At 37.0% G+C, this 15,264-nt stretch overlaps 1 protein-coding gene across 3 annotated transcripts in view; it reads left to right on the top strand.

Moving 5' to 3' along the window:
- Window positions 1-15,264, top strand: part of SOS2 (SOS Ras/Rho guanine nucleotide exchange factor 2) — a 113,784-nt gene that overhangs the window by 93,452 nt on the left and 5,068 nt on the right. For all 3 annotated transcript variants that reach the window (XM_077938030.1, NM_001260585.1, XM_077938029.1), the window contains 3 exon segments: window positions 3,581-3,697; window positions 6,945-7,206; window positions 7,696-7,737. In XM_077938030.1, the coding sequence (XP_077794156.1) occupies window positions 3,581-3,697; window positions 6,945-7,206; window positions 7,696-7,737 (421 nt within the window).

Genomic DNA, 15,264 nt, shown 5'->3' with positions numbered 1-15,264 from the left:
AATATATACACCTACAATATGCCCATGAAAATTAAAAATTTAAAAATTAAAAAAAAATTTTAGATCTTGTGTGACCTATAAGAAATATTATAGTTACATGTTACGCTGTTTGTCTTGCTATGAAAATAATAGAAAAAAATCGGTAGATAGCAGGTTAAACATTAGACATTCTATACTATCTGCAGTTGTTAATATTATTACTAAGTACTTTCTTTTGAAAGTATTGCTTCTTTTTGTAGTTGGTTCAAGCTACACCATAAAAAGTGAATGACAAAGTAGAATGATGTCCATGCAGTAAAGAGAAAAATCACTGCTAGATTTGATTGATAGCCATTTTAGATATTTTACATGTAGCAAAATAATATATAATTCATTTCTTCATAAGAACACTGTGTTTAAATAGGAAAAGGATCAGGAAAGTGGTATATGTATGCCTAGCAGAAGATGATTTTTCTCACATCCTTTCAATTGATGTTCTATTTTGAGCAGTAGTGTGTAATATTGATTCTGCAGTACTACAAAATATGAAATAACCTTGTAAATTAAACTATGATATTATGTTTATGTTAAACGAATGTTATTATATTATACTTACTTGAAATTGGGAGCACATTATAACTATTAACCAGAATAAGTTCACCTGTCACATTTAAAATTGTGCTAAACTTTTTAGGCATAGTCTGCATGCAGATTGGGCATATTGAGTGAAAATATCCACCATTACTTCCATCCTCCTAGATTATGAGATAGTAACTTCTTTGTTCCCAGTTCAAAACAAAGTACCCTAAAGTCCTAAGAAAAAGACCACCTAAAGCATACCATTTATAAAAATGATAGGTTGGGCACAGTGGCTAGCGCCTATAAATCCAGCACTTTGAGAGGCTGAGGTGGGCGAATCACCTGAGGTCAGGAGTTCGAGACCAGCCTGGCCCACATGGTGAAACTCTGTCTCCACTAAAAATACAAAAATTTTCTGGGTGTAGTGGCACGTGCTTGTAATCCCAGCTACTCGGGAGGCTGAGGTGGGAGGATCGCTTGGACCCAGGAGGCAAATGTTGCAGAGAACTGAGATAGTGCCACTGCACTCCAGCCTAGACAACAGAGTGAGACTCCATCTCAAAAAAAAAAAAAAAAAAGATACTTGCTCTTAAAAAAAAAAAAAGGCGGGAACCTACTGATGGTGACCTATTTCGTCCCCTCTCACCATTGAACCCACCCTCTGTGATGTGGGGCTTCAGAGGGCTAAGCAAATACGGCCCCCACAGGAATAATGTTACACTTTAATTCGGTATACTTGAAATAGTACTTTTAGTATTCATATCTCAGAAACATACCTGCTAATTGGTGTTTGTGGTGTGGTCTAGGGTTCCTGCCACCATTTAAAGCATTTTTGGGAGGAAATGTCTTCTATATGATTGAGTCAAAATAAGTTTGAAATGTAGACAAAGTAGCTATTCACTTTTCAAATCATACTTAAATAAATAATATTTAAAAATAGAGCAAAGGATGAGAATATCAAGAATACTGCTGTTATGACTTTCTGAAATCCTTTAATTACTATTGGCTAATATGATTTAATTTAGCTAACCTGAACATAAGAACACATTGTTTCAGTATTGTTAAAGGAGTAATATAATTTTCTTGAAATTGGCAGAATGCCTGAAAAATGAGAATAATTTTATACTAGAAATTTTAAAGCTCATTTGGCCTACTGCTAAAGCTAAAACCCAGTACCGTTTTAATATATGCTTCTAAACCACTTCAAAATTAAATAAAGCTAAATCCAGTAATTTTCTGCTAAGGAATTTTTCTAAGGAAATAATAAAAAATGTACAGAAAAATTTATATACAGGAGTTAATAAAAATAATTGTTATAAAGCAAAAAATTAGAAAGTACCTGTATGGATAACTAGTTATATGGAGATTATTAAATTCTGAAATAGCCATCTGATTAAATACTATAGAGTTAAAATTTGTATTTTGTAAAATAAGCAAACTGGCTGGGTGCGGTGGCTCATACCTGTAATCCCAGCACTTTGGGAGGCCAAGGCTGGCAGATCATCTGAGGTCGGGAGTTCAAGGGCAGCCTGGCTAACATAGTGAAACCCTGTCTCTACTAAAAATACAAAAGTAGCTGGGCATAGTGGCGCACACCTATAATCCCAGCTACTCGGGAGGCTGAGTGAGACTCAAAAAAAAAAAAGCAAACCACATGGAAAAAAGTTAATTGAATATAAACTTCAGAAAGATTAAAATTGATATTCCAGTTTTTCAGGAAAATATATATAAATTATATATATTAATAATTATAAATACATATATACATGCATATACATGCACAGTAAAATCATTGGAAGATAGTCTAATATTTAAATGTAAACAATGATATTTCTGGTTTGTAAGATTACTGTTTCTTTTTCTTTTTTTCTCCTTTTTTGGCAGTGCTAAATCACCTAAATTTTCTACATTAAAACTTAAATTTAAGCTTAAAATATTTTTTGATAAAGGCAGAATTTTTAACATTTTATTTATTAGGTTTTTTTTTTAAGAGGAGAGGTCTCACTATATTGCCCAGGCTGGTCTCAAATTCCTGGGCTTAAGCAGTCCCCCGGCCTCAGCCTCCCAAACTGCTAGGATTACAGGTGTAAGCCACATGACTTGGCTCAGATAAAAACATTTTTTATACTAGAAGTTAGCACAGATAGGTTTAAGTTTATAATCATTCTTTTTCTTTTTTGTTTTTGTGATAGAGTCTCACTCTTGTTGCCCAGGCTGGAGTGCAATGGCATGATCTCGGCTCACCTCAACCTCCGCCTCCTGGGTTCAAGCGATTTTCCTGTCTCAGCCTCCTGAGTAGCTGGGATTACAGCCATGCGCTACCATGCCCAGCTAATTTTGTATTTTTAGTAGAGATGGGGTTTCTCCCTGTTGGTCAGGCTGGTCTCGAACTCCCGACCTCAGGTGATCCACTCACCTCGGCCTCCCAAAGTGGTGCGATTACAGGCGTGAGCCACCGTGCCCGGCCTATAATCATTCTTGAAATTACTTTTAAAGTAATTTAAATGACTACTTTTAAAGTAAAAGAAATTTCCAGAATAATTATAAATGATCAAGAATGATCTATAAATTGGATTAACAGACCTTAGTCTAATTTATCTCCACTTTTTTTTCTGATGATCAAAACTTCATTGTGTATTATAACCATAATTTTGTTCTAAACACTTTTGGTAGCTTTCTGGTGATGATCATTTGTTACAATGAGTAGGAATAAAGTTTCCTAAGGAATAAGTAGTGCTACTACTGAGCCATTAAAATGGTAATAAATGAAAACTCATATTCTTAATAGAACTTTAAGACTAGAATATAACTTCCACAGAAATTATATAATCTTATTCAGAAGTAAGGAGATTGGAATAAGCAACACTTGTGAACTTTTCAGATATTGTGATCTCTTAATGGGTTAATTTTTTAGCATTAAATAATGAAGTAATTTTCAGCAAGAAATTTTAATGAGATCTTATTTTAATAAGATCTAAAATATATACTTATTATATATGCACTTGTGATATTTTAATTTCAGAGATTCTTTGAAAACCTTAACCCCATGGGAAATGCGTCTGAAAAAGAGTTTACAGATTATTTGTTCAACAAGTCACTAGAAATTGAACCTCGAAACTGCAAACAGCCACCTCGATTTGTAAGTCTTTTATAATTTTGGAAGCAAGTGTTCTGTTTTTAAAAATATTATTTTCAATGTTTAACAACCTGTTACCTTAAAAATGTAATTGAATGGCTGTTCATAGGTGTTTTGTTTGCAGTAATATACTATTTCTAAAATTACATATACTGTGGGGGAAATGTCAGCCTTTTGATAAAATCTGGTTTATGCCTTATCTTAGTACTGCTTATTTATGTGTCTACTTTTGATCTCTCCTAAAATAATACAAAAAGGTGTGAGAAAGTGAGAACTTAATAGGTAGCTGAATGGAACAAAAAACATGAAAAGACCTGGGAAGGAGTAAGCAAATATATTTTGGTTCTTGTGACTTGATATGACTTCTGCCATTTGGGCTCCATGGTCCATAGTTGCCTCTGGAACCCACCTCTGTCACTAGAATTTGATGCTGTTTCCAGTTACTGCAGGAGTTTGCAGTGGCAACAGAATTAGTAGAAGACAAATTCTAAGTAGCTAAAAGTGAAGCAAGATATAGAAGGAAATAAAAACACAAACCAACTTTGAGTGAAGCAAGAAGTCAGGTAGTTTCATGATATCTCATCTTCACAATTGTATGATATATGAGGGGACTTCAAAAAGTTCATAGAGGCCGGGCGTGGTGGCTCACGCCTGTAATCCCTGTCTCTACCAAAAATACAAAAAAATTTTGCCAGGCATGGTGGTACATGCCTGTGGGGCGGAGGTTGCAGTGAGCCAAGATCACTCTACTTCACTCCAACCTGGGTGACAGAGTGAGACCCCATATAAAAAAAAAAAAGAAAAGAATGAAAAAAAGTTCATGGGAACATGGAATGAAAAGATAAATTTTTTGATGGAATTAAAAAATAAGCATAAAAATATAAAGTTTATTTTCCAACATAAGCTTCATCAAGTTCAGGACACTTTTGTAAGTGCTAATACCAACCATTTTGTCCATCCCCAAAAAGCTAAAGATCCTGGGAATTTAACCATGTCAATGCAGTCTCTTTTACATTATTAACTGAAGAAAAACGGTTGCCCTTTAATTTTTTTTTATAATTAGGAAACACAAAAAAGTCAGAAGGAGCCAAGTCAAGATTGTAAGTGGGTGCCTAATGATCTCCCATCAAAACTCTCAAAGAATTGCCCTGGTTTAATGAAAGGGATGAGCAGGATCGTTGTTGTGGTGGAGAAGGTCTCTTTGGTGAAGCTCTCCTGGTTGTTTTTCTGCAAAAGCTTTAACTAGCTTTCTCAAAAGAGTCCCATAGTAAGCAGATGTTATTGTTCTTTGACCCTCTACAAAGTCAACAAGAAAAATGCCTTGAGCGTCCTAAAAAACTGTTGCCATGACCTTTGTTTTGTTTTTGTTCTTGTTTTTGTTTTGTTTTCTTGAGACAGAGTCTCGCTCTGTCGCCCAGGCTGGACTACAGTGGTGCAATCTCGACTCACTGTCACCTCCACCTCCCAGGTTCAAACAATTCTACTGCCTCGGCCTCCCAAGTAACTGGGATAACGTGTGTGCCACCATGCGTGGCTAATTTTTGTATTTTTAGTAGAGATGAGGTTTCACCATGTTGGCCAGGCATGTCTTGAACTCCTGACCTCAAGTGATCCACCTGCCTCGACCTCCCAAAGTGATGGGATTAGAGGTGTAAGCCACCATGCCTGGCCTTTTTAAAAAAAAAAAAAAAAAAAAAAAAAATGGAGACAGAGTCTTGCTGTATTGCCCAGGCTGGTCTCAAACCCCTGGCCTTAAATGATCCTCCTGCCTCAGCCTCCCAAGGTGCTAGGATTATAGGCATGAGCCATGGTGCTTGGCCAACCTTTGCTCTTGACTGATTTGGTTTTGCTTTGACTGGACCACTTCCACCTCTTGGTAGCCATTGCTTGGATTGTGCTTTGTCTTCAGGATGATACTGGGAAGCCATGTTTCATTTCCTGTTAACAGTTTTTCAAAGAAATGCTTCAGGGTCTTGATCCCACTTATTTAACATTTCTGTTGAAAGCTCTGCTCTTGTCTGCAGCTGATCTGGGTGCAATGGTTTTGCCATCCATCTAGTGGAAAGTTTGCTCAACTTTAATTTTTCAGTCAGAATTGTGTAAGCTGAACCAGTTGAGATATCTGTGGTGTTGGCTATTGTTTCTGTTGTTCATCATCAGTCCTCTTCAATTAGAGCAGGAATTAGATTAATTTTTTCCTCAGAAATTGATGTCGATGATCTGCCACCATTGGCTTTATCTTCCATATCATCTCATCCCTTGTTAAAATAAGTTATCAATTTGTAAACGGCTGATTTCTTTGGGGCATTGTCCCCATAAACTTTTCATAAAATATTAGTGATTTCACCATTCTTCCACCCAAGCATCATCATAAATTTGATATTTGTTCTTGCTTCAATTTTGGCAGAATTCATGTTCCTCTGATAGGGATTCTTTACAAACTGATGTGTTATCCTTCTTAGTATCTCAAACTAGGTACTGTTCAGACATGTTATAATAAGTTAGTATGAGTTTATTTTTTGATGGAAAAAAATGAAAGTCATACATAGTTATTTCATAATAGACATTTGCCATGCAGTTTTTGAAAACCCGTCGTAGATCTTACTCTCATTTTACAAAGGAAAATGGTGAGATTCCAAGGGGTTAAATAAGTTTTTCAAGGCTGCAAAGCTAGATATTGGCACAGTTGAGATCTTAACTCAAGTTTTCTGATCTGAGTTCGGTGTTTTTTATTCGATTACTCCTGCCAGAACTTGAAAAATGGGACAGAGGTGAGGGTGGGGGACAATGATGGGAATTTTCTCCAAAGATTATTAAAGCACCAATGTAGAGGTTGATCATTTAGTATAGGAAGAGGAAAAAAATTATCTTTTTTTTTCTGAAGCATGTAGCGTGTTTCATAAATTATGTTCCCAGTAAATGTTTGTAAAATTTATATAGATATTTTCAAAGAAAAGTTTAGGTTGGTATGTTTTAGGAGCAAAATGTGATTTTCACATAAATTTTCAAGAATTTTTTTTCTGCAGCGCTGAAAAGAGACTTACTTATATTCAAATTCATTTTAAAATTAAGCCAGTCAAATCCAGAAGATTCTACTAGAATGATACAGGCTGTCATTGCAGACTGAAGGACTGCACGCTTCAGAACTGTATGCTTAAGAACTAATAAGACTAATAAGGTAGCTCTAAGTCACAGAAACAAAGTGCTGTCTATGCAAATTTGTGACATTAATCATGTTTGCTTTTCCCAGCCTAGAAAATCAACTTTCTCCTTGAAATCTCCTGGAATAAGGCCTAACACAGGCCGACATGGCTCTACCTCAGGTACTTTACGAGGTCACCCAACACCATTAGAAAGAGAACCATGTAAAATAAGCTTTAGTCGGATTGCTGAAACTGAGCTGGAATCAACAGTGTCAGCACCAACTTCTCCAAATACACCATCTACTCCACCAGTATCTGCTTCTTCAGACCTTAGTGTATTTTTAGATGTGGATCTCAACAGCTCCTGTGGTAAGTATTTGATGTAAACCATTTGGTAAAAAAGGAATCCTGTGTCTCAGATAATTCTTATCATTTTAATTAGGGAACTGTAGAATCTTTTGCAAACTATGTTAGTGTGAAAAGCTACATCTAAATGTGAAAATAGTGATTAATACAAGAAGTAAAGCATAATTTGTGCATTGTTGATGCATATTATCTTCTAATTTATTCATTCAACAAAGATTTATTCAGTACCTTTTGGGTCCCACTACCAGTCTAAAGGGAGCAATAGATGGTGAGTAAGAAAACAAATAGAGATAGAGGGGGAACCACTTATTGCTAAGAAGAAAAACCATTCTAGGTACAGAAGGTTCTGGGTTAATTTTTTTAAAAACTAACATGGCAAAAGATTATGATAAAATTCTGCACTATGTATTACATATTATTTATGGAAACAATTAAAAAATAATACCATACATGTTACCTTCCTTTTCAAATTAATTTTTCTTATTCCAATAGGCAGCAATAGCATCTTTGCTCCAGTGCTTTTGCCACATTCAAGTAAGTAAGATTTAAGTTCATTCTAATGAAATGACTGTAAAGATAATAATCTGGTTGATTAAATTTATATTTCTTTTGGGTTTTGGCAATATTAAAGAATAAGAAAAGTTATAAATAAATGTAATTATTTGCTTACAACTGTGTACTACTTAAGCTTCACTACAGTTTATTTTCATCATTTTTTATGATCTGTTCTAAGGGCTGTATGGCCTTAAAGAAATTACTTACCTTCCCCACACTTGTTAAGGATCAAATGAAATAACTATATAGAACACCTAGCCCGGCACGGTGGCTCACGTCTGTAGTCCCAGCACTTTGGGAGGCCAAGTCAGGCAGATCATGAGGTCAGGAGTTCAAGACCAGCCTGGCCAACATAGTGAAACCCCATCTCTACTAAAAAATTACAAAAATTAGCTGGGTATGGTGGCTCACACCTGTAGTCCCAGCTACTTGGGAGGCTGAGGCAGGAGAATTGCTTGAACCCAGGAGGCGGAGGTTGTGGTAAGCCGAGCTCAGGCCACTGCACTCCAGCCTGGGCAACGGAGTGAGACTCCATCTCAAAAAAAAAAAGAACACCTAATATACTGCTTGGCATAGAAGGAATAGTAATTTCATGTCAGTTGTCTTTCTTCCTTAACCTTTTCAAATCATTTTTCCCTGGGAATAATATACTAAATGTTTATCAGGTTCCCAGGATATCCTCAATCACTTATTTTTTTTACATCATCTTATTTAATTAAAGCAGTATTTTTAGTACTAGTCTATCATTCCTAATTATTTCATAATTTACAACTTTTAATGCTGTTAACTTTCTCTCTGTGGTCATTTGTTTAAAACAAAACCCAAAAATGAACACAGCACCTTTGGGTATAATTCTCCCAATCTGGAGAACATCTGCTCCGAGCATAGTAAAATACATAGTAGCAAAGTTCCCTATCTTATGAGAAAAATAAGGTTAGTCTTTTAAATGTTCAATTTTATATTTAATTTTAGTTTAAAAAATTTTTATCTGGCCATGTAGTGGCTCATACCTGTAATCCCAGCACTTTGGGAGGCTGAGGCAGGATCACTTGAGGCCGGGGCAACATAGCAATTCAAGACTAGCCTGGGCAACATAGCAAGACCCTGTCCTCCCTACCAAAAAATATTTTTATCAAAGTGACATATTAATAGAATTTAAAAGGGAAATAACGTGGAAACACTTAAAATGAAATTTTTTTTTTTTTTTTTTTTTTTTTTTTTTTTTTTTTGAGACGGAGTCTCGCTCTGTCGCCCAGGCTGGAGTGCAGTGGCCGGATCTCAGCTCACTGCAAGCTCCGCCTCCCGGGTTTACGCCATTCTCCTGCCTCAGCCTCCTCAGTAGCTGGGACTACAGGCGCCCGCCACCTCGCCCGGCTAGTTTTTTTTGTATTTTTTTAGTAGAGAAGGGGTTTCACCGTGTTAGCCAGGATGGTCTCGATCTCCTGACCTCGTGATCCGCCCGTCTCGGCCTCCCAAAGTGCTGGGATTACAGGCTTGAGCCACCGCGCCCGGCCTAAAATGAAATTAACAATGGTTCTCTACCTCAAGTCTCCCCACTCCTTTTCTCCAAGGACACTTCCACATTTCTAAATGATGTTTTTATATTCTCTCTTGAGTCATTAATTTTAGACAATGTTTACTGATCTCCTGTTATAGTGGATGAGAATTTCATGCTCTACCCTGTCTATACTTACCACATTTGGGGCAAGTATTCACTGCTATGCTTCCTTTCTTGTATAGCTCTGTTTCCTGGAGTTAATAATTGCCTCAATGTTTAGGTTTGTTTGTGTGTTTGTTTAGGTTTGTTTGTATGTTTGTTTAGCACCTTTCCACGCCCTTTCATAGCAGTTTTCCATAAAGTCAGGCCAATCAGGGAACCTAACAGGGTTCTCCCTTTTCTTTTCTTTTCTTTTCTTTCCTTTTCCCTTTCCCTTCTTTCTTTCCTGGAATCTTCCGTCCTGGTGCCTTTTTGTCCCCCTGCTCCAGTTTGGACTGGTTGCTACTCAGGTGTTGACCGTGCTGTCATCCTAGAACTTTCTTTCATTGTCATCATAGAAGTTCCCTTTGCCTCCCTCCTGTGTTGGATCATTGTTTTTTGATTCCTCATCTTCTTTCTTGATATGCTCCCTGATTTTGATAGGGGTAGCTCCTTTAGTAGCTATGTGAGAAAAGATAATACATAAGACCTAAACTTTTTAAGTTATTGTGTATATGGAAACCCGTACACCTTTTTTTGTTTGTTTTCTTTTGTGGAAGCCTATTATACATTTAATTGTTAATAGTTTAGCTGGATATAGAATGTAAAAAGCAATTTGACTCAGAATCTTGAAGGTATTTTCCTCCACGGTCTTCTACCTTTCATAATTCCTGCTGAAAAGTCTAATACTATTCATTTATTCACTCAGTACATAATTTTTAAACGCCTGATATGTGCAGGCACTATTCTAGGTGTGAGAGTGATAGCAGTGAATGAAATAGACAAATATCTTTCTCTTAATGACCCTACAGTTTCAATCTTTTTTTTTTTCTAATACCTAGAGCATACCTACAGTAGCAAAGGGACCCAAATATACAGAGCCTTAAATGAAATAGAAGTTTATTCCTCACAATAGCCAGACCAAGTAGGAAACTGCTCCACTGGGTTTTCCAGCTAAGCAGGGCAATTCAGAATTCTCAAGATATGACTTCCATCTCTGTCTTGAGTACCTGCTATAGTTGTTACCATTTTTTGGCTAGCAGGACGATGGAGGGCAAGGAGCTTTGTTATAAAAACATGATCTGGGCCAGGTGCAGTGGCTCACACCTGTAATCCCAGCACTTTGGGAGGCCGAGGCGGACAGATCACCTGAGGTCAGGAGTTCGAGACCAGCCTGACCAACATGGTGAAATGCCATCTCTACTAAAAATACAAAAATTAGCTGGGCATAGTGGCATGCACCTGTAGTCCCAGCTACTCAGGAGGCTGAGACAGGATAATTGCTTGAACCAGGGAGGTGGAGGTTTCAGTGATCAAAGATCGTGTCATTGCACTCCAGCCTGGGGCGACAGAGAGACTCCGTCTCAAAAAAAGAAAAAAAGACAAGATCTGGGAGTTGCATATATCACTTTTGCTGTCTTCCTAAAACTTAGTCATGCAGACCTTCTTAGCTACAAAGGAGGCTAAGAAATGTCTCTAACTCAGAAGCCATTTGCCTTGCCAAAATTCGTGGGATCCTATTACTAAAAGGAAAAAGGGAAAAGTGTACTGGGAAGCAGCAGGCTCTGCCACAATATGTTGAAGAAACTTTTAAGGCATTCTCTTTATTCTTAATAATCTACAGCTTCACAGTGAACTGCTTTGATGTGGGTTTTTTTTTTTTTTTCATTTTGCCATCTACTTAATGATCCCTTTAAATTTAGAGATTCGAGTATTTGATTTCCAGAAAATGTTTCCTATTGCTTTGGTAATAATTTTTCCCCCAGCATATTCTCTGACTCCTTTTGTGGAGCTCCTTTTTCTTATTCTCATACATCCTAGATTGGTCCTCCAATTTTCTTGTCTTTTATCACCTCTTGTCCATCTCTTTGTCTTCTTGTTCTGTTTTCTGGAAGATTTCCTCACTTTATCTTTGAGCTTTTCTACTTATTTTTTTCATCTGTCATAATTTTGAATTTCTAAGAATTCTCAGTTCCCTCTGATCATGCCTTTTTTTAATAGCATCCTATTCTAATTTCATGGATGCACTGTCTTCTCCTATCTCTCTTAGGATAATAATTATAGTATTTTTAAATTTTATTTTTAATTGACAGATAATTGTATATGTTTATAGGGTACAATCTGATGTTTTGATACATGTGTACATTGTGGAATGATCAAATCATCTAAGTCTCATATCCAGTGGCTGGACAGGGTTGTACTGGGAAAGGGGGGAGACTTTGGTCAATGGATGCAAAGTTTCAGTGACTATAGTTAATACTAATATATATTTCTGAATAGATAAAAGAGAAGATTTTAAATGTTCTCACCACAAAGAAATGATGAATATTTGAGATGATGGGTAATTATAGTATTTTTGAAAAAAAAAATTGTTTCTGGTGTCTCTTTTCTGACCTTCTTTCTTGTATTAGTTGTAGTCTCTTGTCTTTCATATTGGAGGCTTTCCTTTCTTGTCTGGTAGTATTTCTGTTCATATTTTCGAATGAGGGGGAAACTGATGGGAAGTGCTATATCTATATCCATGGGCACTTATTGACTTGTGGGTTTCACTGTAGAGTGATGGAATGATAACTTTTTACTTAGGAAATCCCCAAATGTTAGAATCTATAGGCATTTTCTTTAGGAATGTTTAGTTTCTCTAAAGAAGGATCTTTGAATCTTCTGCCTGGGGCAGTCTCGCCATGTAGTATGGATATCTGTGTTTTCAGCTCAGACTAGTATCCCAAGTCTGGGGTTTAGATTCTCCGGAGAATAAAACTGCCAGTCTCCTACAGAGGTGGGAATGAGGTCATTGCCTGACCTTACTAGGTAGGGGAGAGGAGAATGGGGTTCTAACTGCCCCTTATCCAGACTTAACCTTTAAGTCTTCTGTTTTCATGCCCGTGCCTTCCTTTGTACCCAATGCCTTTAGCTCCTGAATCCTTATTTGGTTCTGTGGGGGCAGATTTGCTGCTGTTTGTCAGTATTACTCTCTGCAGACATTTGGGTTTCATCTTCCTCCATCTGTCTCCATATACATTATAATCTACCTTCATGAATTAAAGCTTCAGCTTCATGTATTTCCTGGCTTTATTGAAGTTTATTGATATTTCTTATTTTTCTTGTTGTTCTGTGGTGGAGATGTCATTACACTGTCTATTAGTTTCTTAATACTGCCATAACAAAGCACCACAAACTGAGTAGCTTAAAAGAGCAAAAATGTATTGTCCCACAGTTCTGAAGGCCAGAAATCCAAAATCAAGATGTTGGCAGGGCCATGTTGACTCTGAAACTTGGAGAAGAGAATCCTTCCTTGCTGCTTCTAGCTTCTGGCATTTGCTGGCAATCCTTGGCATCTCCTGATTTGTAGATGCATCACTTCAATCTTTGCCTCCATTGTCATATGGCTGTCTTGTCACGAAATGTTTCTTTATTTCTTCTCCTCTTCTTAAAAAGACACTGGTCATGTCATACTGGATTTGGACCCATTTTAATGACCTCATCCTAACTTCATTACATCTGCAAAGACTGTATTCCAAATAAGGTCACAATTATAGGTACTAGGTTATGGGACTTCATCATATCTTTTGGGGGAACACAGTTCAACCCGTAACACTGCCATCGTAGAAGTAAGAATTCTGGACATTATTTGGAATGATAGTAAAATACGTTTTCCATATAAGAAAATTTTACATTTTGAAATTTAATAGAAAGTTGAGAATAACTGCATAAATTCTGGATATTCTAAAATAAATCCCCAAAGAAAGAAATAAAATATTTATAGTAAGTGTGAAAAGTACTCAGATGAAATGAGAAAAAAGGCAAGACTCCATTCACAATGAACATGGGTACTTCACATCAAAGGAAGTATATCTTGTAAGGAACATAGATAATTATAGATAGTTCAGCATCATTAGAAATCCGAAGAATTTTACACAATAGTGAGTTGCCATTTTAGTCTTTTGAATTAATGTGTTTTTTCATTTGTTTTTTGTTTGTTTGTTTTTGTTTGTTTGTTTTTTATTGTGAGCAAGCCTATGGTAAAAGGTACATTACTTATCCCCATGTAAACTGGTATATTAGTATAACCCTTTTGGAAAGCAATCTGAATACAATGTATCAAACCATAAAGATGTTTACACCCTCTGATGTTACTGATTCAGCAGATAATTGAATACTTAGTTTGTACCAGCTACTCTGCTAAGCACAAGAGATTCAGTGGCAAACAAGAAAGACAAAGCTTCTGCCTTTATTTATACAAAATACCCAATAAATATTTGGAAAAAGTCACATGCATGAAGATTCATCCCACTCCCTTGTCTTTTCTTCCACTTCACTTGTCGCTCCTTGGTCTCTCTTGCTGGTTCCTCCTTACCTTCCCAAACTGTTGACATCGGAAGGCCTTAGGACTCAGTTTCTGGACCTCTTCTCACTCACTTGGTTGTTCAGTCTTGTATCATTTACATGATGATAATTCCCAAGTTTTTATCTCTAGCCAGAACCTCTCTTCTGACTTCTAGACTCATATATTTAATGACCCATTTAACAGCTCCAGTTGGATATCTTTATAGGAATCTCAAACTTAACCTCTCTGAAACTGAGCTTCTTATTATCCCCTCCAAAGTTGTTCCTCTCACTGCATCCTCATCTCAATTCTAATTACAAGCATCCAGTTCCTTAGGCTAAAAATACTATAATAGAAGTATCTTTTATTTCTCTCCCTTTCTCACACCCCAAATGTGACCTATCAACAAATCTTGACCACTCTCAAAATATATCCAGAATCTAACAATTTTTCACCATCTCCACTGCTGCCACCCTGGTCCAAGCCACCATAACTTTTACCTTGTTTATTACAGTAAGCATCCTAACTTCTTATCTTCTCCACTTTAGTATGTTTTTAGTACAGCATGCGGTGGCTCACCCCTGTAATCCCAGCACTTTGGGAGGCTGAGGTGGGTGATCACCTGAGGTTGGGAGTTCGAGACCAGCCTGGCCAACATGGTGAAACCCCGTCTCTACTAACAATACAAAAATTAGCTGGGCCTGGTTGCAGGCGCCTGTAATCCCAGCTACTCGGGAGGCTGAAGCAGGAGAATTGCTTGAACCCGGGAGGCAGAGGTTGCAGTGAGCCGAGATCACACCATTGCTCTCCAGCCTGGGCGACAAGAGTGAAACTCCATCTCAAAAAAAAAAAAAAAGCCCTCTGGTGGCTCTCCATCTCACTCAGAGTGAAAGCCGGTTCCTTTAAAGAACCTACAGGCCCTACACAGTTTGGGTTTGTTTAATCTGTCAGACCTCATCACTTATTTTCCCCCTTCAGTCAGTCTGCCTTAACATAATAGACACATTATTGCATCAATGCTTTGCTCTTGCCATTCCTGCTACTTGTAATACTCTTCAGCCATTTGGCCTCACAGCCTGCTCCCTTACCGCCTTCAGGTTGTGTTACCTTAGTGAAGCCTTCCCTAATCACCCTATTTATATTGCTCCCCTCACACCTCTTTCTATACCCCTTTCCAACCAAATATTTCTTCTCATAATTTATAGGCATTATACTTGTACTTATCTTTCCCTAACCTAGATTAGAAGTTCCATAAGGACATGACTTTTTGCATTTTGTTCACGGTTATATTGCTAGTGCTTCAGACAGTGCATGACAGTATTAGCAGGTGCCCAATAACTGTTGAATGAATGAATGAATGAATGAATGGCAGAACATTAGAATTAACTTAGATAGATAACTAACATTATAGAAATTGTTTAGTAAATTCTACTATATTCACCAGTTTGGAATAACTGCAGGCACTAAAAAAGTTCATAAAAACTGT

The sequence above is a fragment of the Macaca mulatta genome, chromosome 7 (assembly GCF_049350105.2).
Source record: "Macaca mulatta isolate MMU2019108-1 chromosome 7, T2T-MMU8v2.0, whole genome shotgun sequence".
Classification (NCBI taxonomy): Eukaryota; Metazoa; Chordata; class Mammalia; order Primates; family Cercopithecidae; genus Macaca; species Macaca mulatta.
This window is presented reverse-complemented; position numbering and strand designations above follow the sequence as displayed.